Source organism: Xenopus tropicalis, chromosome 3, assembly GCF_000004195.4.
Source record: "Xenopus tropicalis strain Nigerian chromosome 3, UCB_Xtro_10.0, whole genome shotgun sequence".
Classification (NCBI taxonomy): domain Eukaryota; kingdom Metazoa; phylum Chordata; class Amphibia; order Anura; family Pipidae; genus Xenopus; species Xenopus tropicalis.
The window spans coordinates 7184463-7201826 of NC_030679.2; the positions used below are offsets into that span (position 1 = coordinate 7184463).

Consider the following 17364-nt stretch of genomic DNA (forward strand, 5'->3'; position numbering starts at 1 on the left):
CATAACAAGGTTACAGATATATAGAAACATTGGGGTAACAGTCACCCCGCTATAGTTCCAGGGGTACCCAGGGCACAAATAAGCACTCACGCCAAATCCCCCCCTAACTGGCCTTCAGGCTGGGCCCCCTTAGCCCATAACAAGGTTACAGATATATAGAAACATTGGGGTAACAGTCACCCTGCTATAGTTCCAGGGGTACCCAGGGCACAAATAAGCACTCACCCCAAATCCCCCCTAACTGGCCTTCAGGCTGGGCCCCCTTAGCCCATAACAAGTTACAGATATATAGAAACATTGGGGTAACAGTCACCCTGCTATAGTTCCAGGGGTACCCAGGGCACAAATAAGCACTCACCCCAAATCCCCCCCTAACTGGCCTTCAGGCTGGGCCCCCTTAGCCCATAACAAGGTTACAGATATATAGAAACATTGGGGTAACAGTCACCCCGCTATAGTTTCCAGGGGTACCCAGGGCACAAATAAGCACTCACCCCAAATCCCCCCCTAACTGGCCTTCAGGCTGGGCCCCCTTAGCCCATAACAAGGTTACAGATATATAGAAACATTGGGGTAACAGTCACCCCGCTATAGTTCCAGGGGTACCCAGGGCACAAATAAGCACTCACGCCAAATCCCCCCCTAACTGGCCTTCAGGCTGGGCCCCCTTAGCCCATAACAAGGTTACAGATATATAGAAACATTGGGGTAACAGTCACCCTGCTATAGTTCCAGGGGTACCCAGGGCACAAATAAGCACTCACCCCAAATCCCCCCTAACTGGCCTTCAGGCTGGGCCCCCTTAGCCCATAACAAGGTTACAGATATATAGAAACATTGGGGTAACAGTCACCCCGCTATAGTTCCAGGGGTACCCAGGGCACAAATAAGCACTCACCCCAAATCCCCCCCTAACTGGCCTTCAGGCTGGGCCCCCTTAGCCCATAACAAGGTTACAGATATATAGAAACATTGGGGTAACAGTCACCCCGCTATAGTTCCAGGGGTACCCAGGGCACAAATAAGCACTCACCCCAAATCCCCCCCTAACTGGCCTTCAGGCTGGGCCCCCTTAGCCCATAACAAGGTTACAGATATATAGAAACATTGGGGTAACTAAATAAAGTTTGGTTGAACAGTGCATCAGGGTTTAGTTCCCCTTTAAACTGATGTTATGGGGGTTACCTGTTTAGAATGCAATTTCCAGTTGCTTTGTGAGTTTAAATCAGTTTATTTTGTTGAATAAAATAAAAAAAAAGCGCAAACCGAGTGGGATTTTAATGCCAGGCTGCACATTTGAAATGAAACGTGTGTTGGTGAATGGGCGGCGGGCGAGTAATACACAAATCATCCCGATTAGCACGCACTGTTTTTACTCTAACGACGCGGCGCTCTAATTACTATGCTTCAGAAAGGGTCCCCAAATCGAGATAAGCCAATTCTATTTCGTGTAATTTGCATGCAATTAAAATACGGAGTTAATGGCGTTTCACAGATTCCAGCAACACAAAAATATAAATAAATCATCAAAGCGAATTTAAAGCCCGTCTGCACTTTGGAACGTATTTCTGCTTCTACCGCCGGCAAAATGGCAAAATATATCCTTGGTATGAAGTTAACCCATTCATCAACGAGCGGCGTCCGACTGGGCATAATGTTGGACATAACAAAGGGTTAATGAGATTGTTCATTGGCTAGGGCCCAACGGGGGGGGGGGGGGGGGGGGTTCTGGTATTGTGGTTGGCCTGTCTAAACCCTGCCAGCAAGGAGAACTGCATGAAAACCCAGTTTAATAATATTGGGGGCGGGGCTTGTTGTATATTGCATCAATCTAGCGCAATTGGGTTGGTTTTGCCCTGTTTTCATAATGTTTTTAGAATTGGGAGGGACCAAGCGAGCAGTATGCAGGGGGGCATCTCATGGCTGGTCTCAGAGTTGGGTTGGACCAAGCGAGCAGTATGCAGGGGGGCATCTCATGGCTGGTCTCAGAGTTGGGTTGGACCAAGTGAGCAGTATGCAGAGGAGCATCTCATGGCTGGTCTCAGAGTTGGGGTGGACCAAGCGAGCAGTATTCTGAGGGGCATCTCATGGCTGGTCTCAGAGTTGGGTTGGACCAAGCGAGCAGTATGCAGGGGGGCATCTCATGGCTGGTCTCAGAGTTGGGGTGGACCAAGCGAGCAGTATGCAGGGGGGCATCTCATGGCTGGTCTCAGAGTTGGAAGGGACCAAGTGAGCAGTATGCAGAGGGGCATCTCATGGCTGGTCTGAGAATTGGGGGGGACCAAGCAAGCAGTATGCAGAGGGGCATCTCATGGCTGGTCTCAGAGTTGGGTTGGACCAAGCGAGCAGTATGCAGAGGGGCATCTCATGGCTGGTCTCAGAGTTGGAAGGGACCAAGTGAGCAGTATGCAGAGGGGCATCTCATGGCTGGTCTCAGAGTTGGGTTGGACCAAGCGAGCAGTATGCAGAGGGGCATCTCATGGCTGGTCTCAGAGTTGGGTTGGACCAAGCGAGCAGTATGCAGAGGGGCATCTCATGGCTGGTCTCAGAGTTGGGTTGGAGCAAGCGAGCAGTATGCAGAGGGGCATCTCATGGCTGGTCTCAGAGTTGGGTTGGACCAAGCGAGCAGTATGCAGAGGGGCATCTCATGGCTGGTCTCAGAGTTGGGTTGGAGCAAGCGAGCAGTATGCAGAGGGGCATCTCATGGCTGGTCTCAGAGTTGGGTGGAATGATGTTCAAAATCTCACATTGATAGGGACCTGGGTCAGTAGGAGTAGTGATATGTTTGGGTAGAAGAAGGAGGATTTTGGGACTAGGATTATCTCCCATAATGACTGTTTCCTCCTCTCGTTGCAGATGGGAAGACGGTGTCCCTGTCCCCGCTGGACGCTCAGCCCCACAGCCCGCGTTACTTGGCCCCCAGCCAGCGGGAGAGCCTGGAAGTGCGGGTGCGAGAGGTGGAGGAAGAGAACCGACTGCTCCGCAAGCAGCTCAGCCTGGCGCAGGGCCGGGGCCCCTCACACCGACATGGCAACCGCTCCAAAACCTACTCCATGGAGGAAGGAACTGGGGACAGCGAGAGCCTACGGGCGGGGATTGTGGCTGGTAACAGCTCTGAGTGCGGCCAGCTGCCAGCCGTGGAGAAGTGCGAGGTAAGTCCTGGGCTCATCCTAAACCTTCTCTGGGTGAGGCTGAACTGCAACTCCCATCATTCCTACACCGGCCCTGCTGATGGGAGGATAAATGGCAGTTCCAGTTGACCTGCCCCTGTTCTACTCTTGCCCCACATTGGTCTGTATATGATCTACTGAGATCTATTCATCCTCATCCGATCTTCTGCTGTCCTCCATATCTACTTTCCTGGGCCTTTACTAGAATATTCTAAAAAGACTTTTTCATCTCCTCCTAGTTGCACGTACAGGTATGGGATCCCTTATCCGGAAACCCATTATCCAGAAAGTTACGGAAAGGCCATCTGCCATAGACTCCATTATAAGCAAATAATAATTTACATTTTTAAAAATGATTTCCTTTTTCTTTTTGAAATAATAAAACAGTACCTGTACTTGATCCCAACTAAGATATAATTACCCCTTATTGGGGCAGAACAGCCCTATTGGGTTTATTTAATGGTTAAATGATTCCCTTTTCTCTGTAATAATAAAACAGTACCTGTACTTGATCCCAACTAAGATATAATTACCCCTTATTGGGGCAGAACAGCCCTATTGGGTTTATTTAATGGTTAAATGATTCCCTTTTCTCTGTAATAATAAAACAGTACCTGTACTTGATCCCAACTAAGATATAATTACCCCTTATTGGGGCAGAACAGCCCTATTGGGTTTATTTAATGGTTAAATGATTCCCTTTTCTCTGTAATAATAAAACAGTACCTGTACTTGATCCCAACTAAGATATAATTACCCCTTATTGGGGGCAGAACAGCCCTATTGGGTTTAGTTAATGGTTAAATGATTTTTAGCAGACTTAAGTTATGGAGATCCAAATTATGGAAAGATCCCTTATCCAGAAAACCCCAGGTCCCGAGCATTCTGGATAACAGATCCCATAGCTGTACTAGTAATTACGGCCAATTAGCTCTGCAGACCACAGCAGTATTTACTCTTGGTAGATAAAGTGCAACCGCTAGAGAAGCAACTTTTCATCCTCTGTTCGTCTCTAACAGGGATTTCCACTTAATCTCATATCAGTATTCAGAATGACATATCCCCCAGAATTACTTAGCCCGGAAAGTTAAAGGCGACAAAGCTTATATTTATCTCAAAATGTGGGTATTCTTAGAAATAATATATTCCCTAATGCTAAATATAAGGAGAATAGAAGCTTTTGCTTTTATATGTATCACAAACCCTCAGTTATTTCTATTATCCTTATAATTTACAGTAGGGGGTACATTATCCCTTATAATACATGAGTGATACTCAGAGTTCCCTGTATAACTCAGCCTGCAGCCTTGTGCCTTTATATGGGGGGCACAGAACCCCTCAGTGACTGCTAATATCCTTATCATTTACAGTAGGGGGTACAGTATCCCTTATAATACATGAGTGATACTCAGAGTTCCCTGTATAACTCAGCCTGCAGCCTTGTGCCTTTATATGGGGGGCACAGAACCCCTCAGTGACTGCTAATATCCTTATCATTTACAGTAGGGGGTACAGTATCCCTTATAATACATGAGTGATACTCAGAGTTCCCTGTATAACTCAGCCTGCAGCCTTGTGCCTTTATATGGGGGGCACAGAACCTCTCAGTGACTGCTAATATCCTTATCATTTACAGTAGGGGGTACATTATCCCTTATAATACATGAGTGATACTCAGAGTTCCCTGTATAACTCAGCCTGCAGCCTTGTGCCTTTATATGGGGGGCACAGAACCCCTCAGTGACTGCTAATATCCTTATCATTTACAGTAGGGGGTACATTACCCCTTATAATACATGAGTGATACTCAGAGTTCCCTGTATAACTCAGCCTGCAGCCTTGTGCCTTTATATGGGGGGCACAGAACCCCTCAGTGACTGCTAATATCCTTATCATTTACAGTAGGGGGTACATTATCCCTTATAATACATGAGTGATACTCAGAGTTCCCTGTATAACTCAGCCTGCAGCCTTGTGCCTTTATATGGGGGGCACAGAACCCCTCAGTGACTGCTAATATCCTTATCATTTACAGTAGGGGGTACATTATCCCTTATAATACATGAGTGATACTCAGAGTTCCCTGTATAACAAAGGGTTAGCAGCCTGTGTTGGCCACTCGGGCTGTGCCGTATATAAACAGTGCATCTCAGGAGAGGACGGAGCGCGGCACAAATGGGCTGTGTAACTCAGACTGACAGCGAATCTCACTGGGGGCCGAGGGTGAGAAATTGCAGCTTCGGAATATTTAGATGCTGTTCTGTTCTGCATTTAGCACAGGATTTATAGCCCACCCCTATGATACATATCACTTGGGTACCGGGAGTAGCACCAGAGTAACTGGCGTATCCTCAGCCTTCTTGCTCTTAGGAAAGTAGCCTATAGGGAAGCAGCTCCTTGGTGTATCCTTATATATCACTATGGGGGTATTCTGGGTACATACTGACTGTACATGGGTTCAGCTAAGGGCGTCCCATCCGGATACATTACTGCAATGTGCTTCTATATTACACGGATACTCCTGGCTCACTGGGGATACTCACTGCTTACAGTACTGCACTTTCTTCTGAGAAATGAATTATTGTCTTATAGATTCGCTACAAACAGCCATAAATTATACTCATTATGTGGAATAAAAATTCATTTCCTCTATAGCCATAGTTGTTTTATCCAGGTGTATCTGCTTGTTCAGCATAAATTGCACGGGCTTTATGGGGATAGCAGGTATAGTAGGGAGAGATGGTGCCTATAGTAGCAGTGGGGGATAATAGCCTCTGGGAAGGGACTGGGGCTGTGGGATAGCAGGTATAGTAGGGAGAGATGGTGCCTATAGTAGCAGTGGGGGGATAATAGCCTCTGGGAAGGGACTGGGGCTGTGGGATAGCAGGTATAGTAGGGAGAGATGGTGCCTATAGTAGCAGTGGGGGGATAATAGCCTCTGGGAAGGGACTGGGGCTGTGGGATAGCAGGTATAGTAGGGAGAGATGGTGCCTATAGTAGCAGTGGGGGGATAATAGCCTCTGGGAAGGGACTGGGGCTGTGGGATAGCAGGTATAGTAGGGAGAGATTGTGCCTATAGTAGCAGTGGGGGGATAATAGCCTCTGGGAAGGGACTGGGGCTGTGGGATAGCAGGTATAGTAGGGAGAGATGGTGCCTATAGTAGCAGTGGGGGGATAATAGCCTCTGGGAAGGGACTGGGGCTGTGGGATAGCAGGTATAGTAGGGAGAGATTGTGCCTATAGTAGCAGTGGGGGGATAATAGCCTCTGGGAAGGGACTGGGGCTGTGGGATAGCAGGTATAGTAGGGAGAGATGGTGCCTATAGTAGCAGTGGGGGGATAATAGCCTCTGGGAAGGGACTGGGGCTGTGGGATAGCAGGTATAGTAGGGAGAGATTGTGGCCTATAGTAGCAGTGGGGGGATAATAGCCTCTGGGAAGGGACTGGGGCTGTGGGATAGCAGGTATAGTAGGGAGAGATGGTGCCTATAGTAGCAGTGGGGGGATAATAGCCTCTGGGAAGGGACTGGGGCTGTGGGATAGCAGGTATAGTAGGGAGAGATGGTGCCTATAGTAGCAGTGGGGGGATAATAGCCTCTGGGAAGGGACTGGGGCTGTGGGATAGCAGGTATAGTAGGGAGAGATGGTGCCTATAGTAGCAGTGGGGGGATAATAGCCTCTGGGAAGGGACTGGGGCTGTGGGATAGCAGGTATAGTAGGGGGAGATGGTGCCTATAGTAGCAGTGGGGGGATAATAGCCTCTGGGAAGGGACTGGGGCTGTGGGATAGCAGGTATAGTAGGGAGAGAGGGTGCCTATAGTAGCAGTGGGGGGATAATAGCCTCTGGGAAGGGACTGGGGCTGTGGGATAGCAGGTATAGTAGGGAGAGATGGTGCCTATAGTAGCAGTGGGATAATAGCCTCTGGGAAGGGACTGGGGCTGTGGGATAGCAGGTATAGTAGGGAGAGATGGTGCCTATAGTAGCAGTGGGGGGATAATAGCCTCTGGGAAGGGACTGGGGCTGTGGGATAGCAGGTATAGTAGGGAGAGATGGTGCCTATATTAGCAGTGGGGGGATAATAGCCTCTGGGAAGGGACTGGGGCTGTGGGATAGCAGGTATAGTAGGGAGAGATGGTGCCTATAGTAGCAGTGGGGGGATAGTAGCCTCTGGGAAGGGACTGTGGGAATACAGCAGTACCCATTGAGGTATTTGGGAGATGATGGGGTTGGGTAGAAGGCCCCCCCTATGGCAGATACTGGCACACCCGTGGCCGCACTCCCAGGAGCCTCTCTGATTACAATAAAGGGTAAGTTAGGAGTGATTGCTGCAGCAGAAACATTGTGAGTACTTTGCAATCATAAAGAAAACACCCTGATTAATATAAATACAGTTGCTGGAAATATAAAATGAACAGGCAGGTATTGCAGTAATAGGGAAAGTCTGTGCCACGGGAGGGGCGGGGTTAATGCTCAGCACGTTGCTGGTTGGGTCATTTTTTTAACCCTCTCCTAGCATATAGGGTTACTACCTCGCCCCCTTAATACCAACCACATATCGAATACACATGCTGCATGGCTAGTTAGCAGTTCCTTTGGATACATGCTGCAGACTGAATAGATTTCTGTGCAGCCATGCAGCATGGAGCTAAATGGGGTGAATACCCACCCTCGCATGCGCCGCTGCCTGCCCGGTGCCCAGGGTATGTTACATATCTCATTGGCACCCACAGACCTATCTCTGCATTTTCTCCCCTAATCCTCGTGGTGTATTCCCCATTCCGCTCAGACGCCACGCGATTGGCTAGCTGCACAAATCTGTAGGTAGGGATTAATTTCCAATTAATTCTGGTAATTAATTCTAAATTGGACTTTCTGACTGAGATGAATTATCCCTCTTATAACCATAAGGCCCCAGTTCTGCCATCATTTTATTGGCTTTATTCTCTTCCTAGACTTCCCTATTGCAGTCGGGATTGCGTCCAATCAGCACACACATTGCACAATCCTGCTCTTCCCCCTGGAGCCGCCCTTTTTACACTTTAAAGGGGATGTAAAACCTGCTGCCCTTCACTGCTCAACCAAACTTTACTCAGTTGGCCTACCGGGTTAATGTGTTTACTGGCAGTTTTCTGCAGTGACCTTCTGGCATGTCTGGGGTTAATTAGCTTATAATGCATTGTCTGTAGTGATCTTACATGTTTAATGTAACATGTTCAAAGTTCATTTCTTCAGCAATGTTATTGGCATGTCTGGGGTTAATGTGCTAATTAGCCATTTCCTGCCACAATCTTACTGGCATGTCTGGTGTTAATATGCTTATAATGCATTGTCTGTAGTGATTTTACTGGCATGACGTGGATTAATGTGCTTAGAATTCATTGCCTGTAGTGATTTTACTGGTATGTCTTGGGTTAATGTGATTATAATTCATTGTCTGTAGTAATTTTACTGGCATGTCTGGGGTTAATGTGCTTATAATGCATTGCCTGAGTGATTTTACTGGCATGTCTGGGGTTAATGTGCTTATAATGCATTGCCTGTAGTGATTTTACTGGTATGTCTGGGGTTAATGTGCTTATAATGCATTGCCTGTAGCAATTTTAACGGTATGTCTGGGGCTAATGTGCTTATAATGCATTGCCCGTAGTAATTTTACTGGCATGTCTGGGGTTAATGTGCTTATAATGCATTGCCTGTAGTGATTTTACTGGTATGTCTGGGGTTAATGTGCTTATAATGCATTGCCCATAGTAATTTTACTGGCATGTCTGGGGTTAATGTGCTTATAATGCATTGCCTGTAGTGATTTTACTGGTATGTCTGGGGTTAATGTGCTTATAATGCATTGCCTGAGTGATTTTACTGGCATGTCTGGGGTTAATGTGCTTATAATGCATTGCCTGTAGTGCTTTTACTTGTATGTCTGGGGCTAATGTGCTTATCATTCATTGTCTGTAGTGATTTTACTGGTATGTCTGGGGGTTAATGTGCTTATCATTCATTGTCTGTAGTGATTTTACTGGTATGTCTGGGGGTTAATGTGCTTATCATTCATTGTCTGTAGTGATTTTACTGGTATGTCTGGGGGTTAAAGTGCTTATAATTCATTGTCTGTAGTGATTTTACTGGTATGTCTGGTCAGTTACGGCTAAAGGATGCAGCAAGGGACCTAAAAAAGCTTGTGGTGACTGCAGTGCATGTTCTGGGTCCTCTTGTATCACTTTTACCTACCCTTTTGAGGTGAGGTTTTACTGGTGGGCCCCAGGTACCCCAGTCTGACACTGGTTGTTGCTGGACTACAAATCCCAGAATAATGTCATATAATGAAGGGTGAGGCATGCTGGGAGCTGTAGTCCAGCAACATCAGGGTTGGATTCAGTGCCAGGCCTAGCAAGCTGGGCAACTTGGCAACCCCTGCCCCAGTGAGCTTACAATCTAAGGTCGCTATCCCATTCCCATCAGCCCCTGCCCCAGTGAGCTTACAATCTAATGTCCCTATCCCATTCCCATCAGTCCCTGCCCCAGTGAGCTTACAATCAAAGGTCACTATCCCATTCCCATCAGCCCCTGCCCCAGTGAGCTTACAATCTAAGGTCCCTATCCCATTCCCATCAGTCCCTGCCCCAGTGAGCTTACAATCAAAGGTCCCTATCCCATTCCCATCAGTCCCTGCCCCAGTGAGCTTACAATCTAAGGTCCCTATCCCATTCCCATCAGCCCCTGCCCCAGTGAGCTTACAATCAAAGGTCCCTATCCCATTCCCATCAGTCCCTGCCCCAGTGAGCTTACAATCTAAGGTCCCTATCCCATTCCCATCAGTCCCTGCCCCAGTGAGCTTACAATCTAAGGTCCCTATCCCATTCCCATCAGTCCCTGCCCCAGTGAGCTTACAATCTAAGGTCCCTATCCCATTCCCATCAGCCCCTGCCCCAGTGAGCTTACAATCTAAGGTCCCTATCCCATTCCCATCAGTCCCTGCCCCAGTGAGTTTACAATCTAAGGTCCCTATCCCATTCCCATCAATCCCTGCCCCAGTGAGCTTACAATCTAAGGTCCCATTCCCATCAGCCCCTGCCCCAGTGAGCTTACAGTCTAAGGTCCCTATCCCATTCCCATCAGCCCCTGCCCCAGTGAGCTTACACTCTAAGGCCCCTATCCCATTCCCATCAGTCCCTGCCCCAGTGAGCTTACAATCTAAGGTCCCTATCCCATTCCCATCAATCCCTGCCCCAGTGAGCTTACAATCTAAGGTCCCTATCACATTCCCATCAGCCCCTGCCCCAGTGAGCTTACACTCTAAGGTCCCTATCACATTCCCATCAGCCCCTGCCCCAGTGAGCTTACAATCTAAGGTCCCTATCCCATTCCCATCAGCCCCTGCCCCAGTGAGCTTACAATCTAAGGTCCCTATCCCATTCCCATCAGTCCCTGCCCCAGTGAGCTTACAATCTAAGGTCCCTATCCCATTCCCATCAGCCCCTGCCCCAGTGAGCTTACAATCTAAGGTCCCTATCCCATTCCCATCAGTCCCTGCCCCAGCAAACTGAATATACTTAGGACCCCAGTCCCTACCCCCCCACCCTGCCAGAGAGACGCACACATGTAGGTCACATGTCTCAAAGAGCAGCAATGAGTTAGGTCACATGTCTCAAGCAGCCAATCCCCTGCAGTGAGTCTGAGCAACAGAACTGATTACAACAGCTGTTTTTTGCTGTGCTCTGATTGGTGGGTGGGTGTGTCACATGCAGATGAGCCGTATGTTACAACTCTGCACTAATAACTGTAGTTCTGCAGCTTTAGAGTTTATACTAAAGTAGTAACATTGTTACAGAGCAATCAGTTTGGCTGCAGCTTCTACTGGGGAAAGTCTGACTGTAGGGATGGGGTTATTTTTGTCTCCCTGAGATAGAGGGGGGTCCCTCCCCAGGGGGGGCTGCTGGTTCCAGGGTATCAGTAAGACTATACTTTCAGGGATCATTTCTATAGGTTGTACCTGGTGAGATGCGCTCTAAAGTGTCTGAACTCACAAACCACGATGAGGAGCTGTCAGTGTTCTCTCCTGAGCGGGAAGTGAGCTCTCAGCGCTGCTTTATTGTGGCTGCTGTTTGTATTGATGAACGTTCTGCTCCCTTTTATTATAGGGGAGTCGGGGGAGAGAGCGCAGGCTGAGTGGTTTCTTATTGAGTGACTGAAAAATAGAACATATCGTTCAAAAGTGGGAAGTTATATGTGTTAATTATAGTTAAAGATATTTGCTTCTATATATATTTGTATTTATACATATGGGTAGGAGGTGCCATAGTGTTTCCCTTAGACAGTACAGTATGGGGGTACAGCTTATTGTGTGCCCAGAACATTCCTTCTCTGTATATTTGTATTTATACATATGGGTAGGAGGTGCCATAGTGTTTCCCTTAGACAGTACAGTATGGGGGAACAGCTTATTGTGTGCCCAGAACATTCCTTCTCTGTATATTTGTATTTATACATATGGGTAGGGGTGCCATAGTGTTTCCCTTAGACAGTACAGTATGGGGGTACAGCTTATTGTGTGCCCAGAACATTCCTTCTCTGTATATTTGTATTTATACATATGGGTAGGAGGTGCCATAGTGTTTCCCTTAGACAGTACAGTATGGGGGAACAGCTTATTGTGTGCCCAGAACATTCCTTCTCTGTATATTTGTATTTATACATATGGGTAGGAGGTGCCATAGTGTTTCCCTTAGACAGTACAGTATGGGGGTACAGCTTATTGTGTGCCCAGAACATTCCTTCTCTGTATATTTGTATTTATACATATGGGTAGGAGGTGCCATAGTGTTTCCCTTAGACAGTACAGTATGGGGGAACAGCTTATTGTGTGCCCAGAACATTCCTTCTCTGTATATTTGTATTTATACATATGGGTAGGGGTGCCATAGTGTTTCCCTTAGACAGTACAGTATGGGGGAACAGCTTATTGTGTGCCCAGAACATTCCTTCTCTGTATATTTGTATTTATACATATGGGTAGGAGGTGCCATAGTGTTTCCCTTAGACAGTACAGTATGGGGGAACAGCTTATTGTGTGCCCAGAACATTCCTTCTCTGTATATTTGTATTTATACATATGGGTAGGGGTGCCATAGTGTTTCCCTTAGACAGTACAGTATGGGGGAACAGCTTATTGTGTGCCCAGAACATTCCTTCTCTGTATATTTGTATTTATACATATGGGTAGGGGGTGCCATAGTGTTTCCCTTAGACAGTACAGTATGGGGGAACAGCTTATTGTGTGCCCAGAACATTCCTTCTCTGTATATTTGTATTTATACATATGGGTAGGGGGTGCCATAGTGTTTCCCTTAGACAGTACAGTATGGGGGTACAGCTTATTGTGTGCCCAGAACATTCCCTCTCTGTATATTTGTATTTATACATATGGGTAGGAGGTGCCATAGTGTTTCCCTTAGACAGTACAGTATGGGGGTACAGCTTATTGTGTGCCCAGAACATTCCTTCTCTGTATATTTGTATTTATACATATGGGTAGGAGGTGCCATAGTGTTTCCCTTAGACAGTACAGTATGGGGGTACAGCTTATTGTGTGCCCAGAACATTCCTTCTCTGTATATTTGTATTTATACATATGGGTAGGGGGTGCCATAGTGTTTCCCTTAGACAGTACAGTATGGGGGAACAGCTTATTGTGTGCCCAGAACATTCCTTCTCTGTATATTTGTATTTATACATATGGGTAGGGGGTGCCATAGTGTTTCCCTTAGACAGTACAGTATGGGGGTACAGCTTATTGTGTGCCCAGAACATTCCTTCTCTGTATATTTGTATTTATACATATGGGTAGGAGGTGCCATAGTGTTTCCCTTAGACAGTACAGTATGGGGGTACAGCTTATTGTGTGCCCAGAACATTCCTTCTCTGTATATTTGTATTTATACATATGGGTAGGAGGTGCCATAGTGTTTCCCTTAGACAGTACAGTATGGGAGTACAGCTTATTGTGTGCCCAGAACATTCCTTCTCTGTATATTTGTATTTATACATATGGGTAGGAGGTGCCATAGTGTTTCCCTTAGACAGTACAGTATGGGGGTACAGCTTATTGTGTGCCCAGAACATTCCTTCTCTGTATATTTGTATTTATACATATGGGTAGGAGGTGCCATAGTGTTTCCCTTAGACAGTACAGTATGGGGGTACAGCTTATTGTGTGCCCAGAATATTCCCTCTCTGTATATTTGTATTTATACATATGGGTAGGAGGTGCCATAGTGTTTCCCTTAGACAGTACAGTATGGGGGTACAGCTTATTGTGTGCCCAGAATATTCCCTCTCTGTATATTTGTATTTATACATATGGGTAGGAGGTGCCATAGTGTTTCCCTTAGACAGTACAGTATGGGGGTACAGCTTATTGTGTGCCCAGAACATTCCTTCTCTGTATATTTGTATTTATACATATGGGTAGGAGGTGCCATAGTGTTTCCCTTAGACAGTACAGTATGGGGGAACAGCTTATTGTGTGCCCAGAACATTCCTTCTCTGTATATTTGTATTTATACATATGGGTAGGGGTGCCATAGTGTTTCCCTTAGACAGTACAGTATGGGGGTACAGCTTATTGTGTGCCCAGAACATTCCTTCTCTGTATATTTGTATTTATACATATGGGTAGGAGGTGCCATAGTGTTTCCCTTAGACAGTACAGTATGGGAGTACAGCTTATTGTGTGCCCAGAACATTCCTTCTCTGTATATTTGTATTTATACATATGGGTAGGAGGTGCCATAGTGTTTCCCTTAGACAGTACAGTATGGGGGTACAGCTTATTGTGTGCCCAGAACATTCCTTCTCTGTATATTTGTATTTATACATATGGGTAGGGGGTGCCATAGTGTTTCCCTTAGACAGTACAGTATGGGGGTACAGCTTATTGTGTGCCCAGAACATTCCTTCTCTGTATATTTGTATTTATACATATGGGTAGGAGGTGCCATAGTGTTTCCCTTAGACAGTACAGTATGGGGGTACAGCTTATTGTGTGCCCAGAACATTCCTTCTCTGTATATTTGTATTTATACATATGGGTAGGAGGTGCCATAGTGTTTCCCTTAGACAGTACAGTATGGGGGTACAGCTTATTGTGTGCCCAGAACATTCCTTCTCTGTATCTGCCCCTCTCCCACCCATGCTCCAGTTCGGACAGGGGGCAGGCGAGGGTCTGTGCCTACAGTGGACCCCAATTAACCCATTGATAAACTGGCATAAGAATGTTCTTTAATTATGGCATAGGACTTGATTGGACCCCCTATAGTTACACCACTGGCCACATGTCCCAAAGAGCCACAATGAGTTAGGTCACATGTCTGAAGCAGCCAATCCCCTGCAGTGAGTCTGAGCAACAGAACTGATTGTAACAGCTGTTTTTGCTGTGCTCTGATTGGTGGGTGGGTGTGTCACATGCAGATGAGCCGTATGTTACAACTCTGCACTAATAACTGTAGTTCTGCAGCTTTAGAGTTTATACTAAAGTAGTAACATTGTTACAGAGCAATCAGTTTGGCTGCAGCTTCTACTGGGGAAAGTCTGACTGTAGGGATGGGGTTATTTTTGTCTCCCTGAGATAGAGGGGGGTCCCTCCCCAGGGGGGGCTGCTGGTTCCAGGGTATCAGTAAGACTATACTTTCAGGGATCATTTCTATAGGTTGTACCTGGTGAGATGCGCTCTAAAGTGTCTGAACTCACAAACCACGATGAGGAGCTGTCAGTGTTCTCTCCTGAGCGGGAAGTGAGCTCTCAGCGCTGCTTTATTGTGGCTGTTGTTTGTATTGATGAACGTTCCGCTCCCTTTTATTATAGGGGAGTCGGGGGGAGAGAGCGCAGGCTGAGTGGTTTGTGAGGAAATAGTTAAAAGGCAGTAACACCACTAGGAAATAATTAATTACTTAATTTAGAGAGTGTATTGAGTCTAGGGTCCCTATCCCATTCCTATCAGTCCCTGCCCCAGTGAGCTTACAATCTAAGGTCCCTATCCCATTCCCATCAGCCCCTGCCCCAGTGAGCTTACAATCTAAGGTCCCTATCCCATTCCCATCAGTCCCTGCCCCAGTGAGCTTACAATCTAAGGTCCCTATCCCATTCCCATCAGTCCCTGCCCCAGTGAGCTTACAATCTAAGGTCCCTATCCCATTCCCATCAGCCCCTGCCCCAGTGAGCTTACAATCTAAGGTCCCTATCCCATTCCCATCAGTCCCTGCCCCAGTGAGCTTACAATCTAAGGTCCCTATCTCATTCCCATCAGTCCCTGCCCCAGTGAGCTTACAATCTAAGGTCCCATTCCCATCAGCCCCTGCCCCAGTGAGCTTACAATCTAAGGTCCCTATCCCATTCCCATCAGTCCCTGCCCCAGTGAGCTTACAGTCTAAGGCCCCTATCCCATTCCCATCAGCCCCTGCCCCAGTGAGCTTACAATCTAAGGTCCCTATCCCATTCCCATCAGTCCCTGCCCCAGTGAGCTTACAATCTAAGGTCCCTATCCCATTCCCATCAGTCCCTGCCCCAGTGAGCTTACAATCTAAGGTCCCTATCCCATTCCCATCAGTCCCTGCCCCAGTGAGCTTACAATCTAAGGTCCCTATCACATTCCCATCAGTCCCTGCCCCAGTGAGCTTACAATCTAAGGTCCCTATCCCATTCCCATCAGTCCCTGCCCCAGTGAGCTTACAATCTAAGGTCCCTATCCCATTCCCATCAGTCCCTGCCCCAGTGAGCTTACAATCTAAGGTCCCTATCCCATTCCCATCAGTCCCTGCCCCAGTGAGCTTACAATCTAAGGTCCCTATCACATTCCCATCAGTCCGTGTCCCAGTGAGCTTACAATCTAAGGTCTCTATCACATTCCCATCAGTCCCTGCCCCAGTGAGCTTACAATCTATGGTCTTTTTCACATCATGCCCAAGCCCCACCCCCTCACAGCCCTCCATCTATTGGGGCCCCCCTTTCCCACAGGGCCCCTGACTACAATACCTACTGTACCACCCAGATAACAGCCCTGTTACCCACCAGTTATCCTGCTTGTATATTTTGGGGGGTAGGAGGAAACGGGGGGAACCTGTGGGAAACCAACACAGACATGGGGAGACTATACATAGTCTATAGAGAAAGGGCCCTGGCTGGACCCCAGCACTGCGAAGCACCATTGTATTGGGTACAGGCAGAGCACTGTTCCTATTCATATTATCGCCGTGGGAGTTACCATACTGCAGCCTTAGGGAAACATTAAATCCAATGCTATTTTTTTTAATAAAAGCCCAAATAAAAGTGCCCCAATATCTGCCCAGTACAGAAAAGGTGCAAAGGGAGCAATCAGGCCCCCCCTAAAAACAGAAGGGCCCCTCAACTCCGGTTACTTGGCCCGACTCTTTGGACCCACCTATGGCATAAGACTTGACCCCCCCATAGTTACACCACTGGCCACATGTCCCACAATGTGTTAGGTCACATGTCCCAAGCAGCCAATCCCCTGCAGTGAGTCTGAGCAACAGAACTGATTGTAACAGCTGTTTCCTGCTGTGCTCTGATTGGTGGGTGGGTGTGTCACATGCAGATGAGCCGTATGTTACAACTCTGCACTAATAACTGTAGTTCTGCAGCTTTAAATGTGATACAGAATTAGTAACATTGTTACAGAGCAATAAATATTGGGGTGCAGCCTATAATTAAGGGATTTGGCTGGAAAGATGGATTTATTTTTGTCTCCCTGAGATAGAGGGGGGTCCCTCCCCAGGGGGGGCTGCTGGTTCCAGGGTATCAGTAAGACTATACTTTCAGGGATCATTTCTATAGCTTGTACCTGGTGAGATGCGCTCTAAAGTGTCTGAACTCACAAACCACGATGAGGAGCTGTCAGTGTTCTCTCCTGAGCGGGAAGTGAGCTCTCAGCGCTGCTTTATTGTGGCTGCTGTTTGTATTGATGAACGTTCCGCTCCCTTTTATTATAGGGGAGTCGGGGGAGAGAGCGCAGGCTGAGTGGTTTGTTGTTCCATAGTTAAAAGTTAGAGTTTTTGTGTTTAAAATATAAGGATATCATCACATTTCCTTAGTTTCTGACCCAGTGAGCTTACAATCTATAAGGTACCCATCACAGTCTCGCACACTAGGTTCAAGGCTGTGTTTCTATGTAGGCACCATTG

The 17364-nt window shown here is 47.1% G+C and overlaps 1 protein-coding gene and 3 non-coding genes across 5 annotated transcripts in view; all 4 read left to right on the top strand.

Moving 5' to 3' along the window:
* The window catches only part of large1 (LARGE xylosyl- and glucuronyltransferase 1), a 235160-nt gene that overhangs the window by 107924 nt on the left and 109872 nt on the right, over positions 1 to 17364 (top strand). For both annotated transcript variants that reach the window (XM_031898555.1, XM_031898556.1), the window contains exon 3: positions 2857 to 3152. In XM_031898555.1, coding sequence (XP_031754415.1) covers positions 2857 to 3152 — 296 coding nt within the window. The remainder of the gene's footprint in view (positions 1 to 2856; positions 3153 to 17364) is intronic.
* Positions 11125 to 11343, top strand: LOC116409881. The gene has a single exon (XR_004222135.1). It is a non-coding gene; the product is annotated as a small nucleolar RNA U3 (small nucleolar RNA).
* On the top strand, positions 14846 to 15065 carry LOC116409883. The gene has a single exon (XR_004222137.1). It is a non-coding gene; the product is annotated as a small nucleolar RNA U3 (small nucleolar RNA).
* Positions 16987 to 17205, top strand: LOC116409875. Its single transcript, XR_004222130.1, has one exon. It is a non-coding gene; the product is annotated as a small nucleolar RNA U3 (small nucleolar RNA).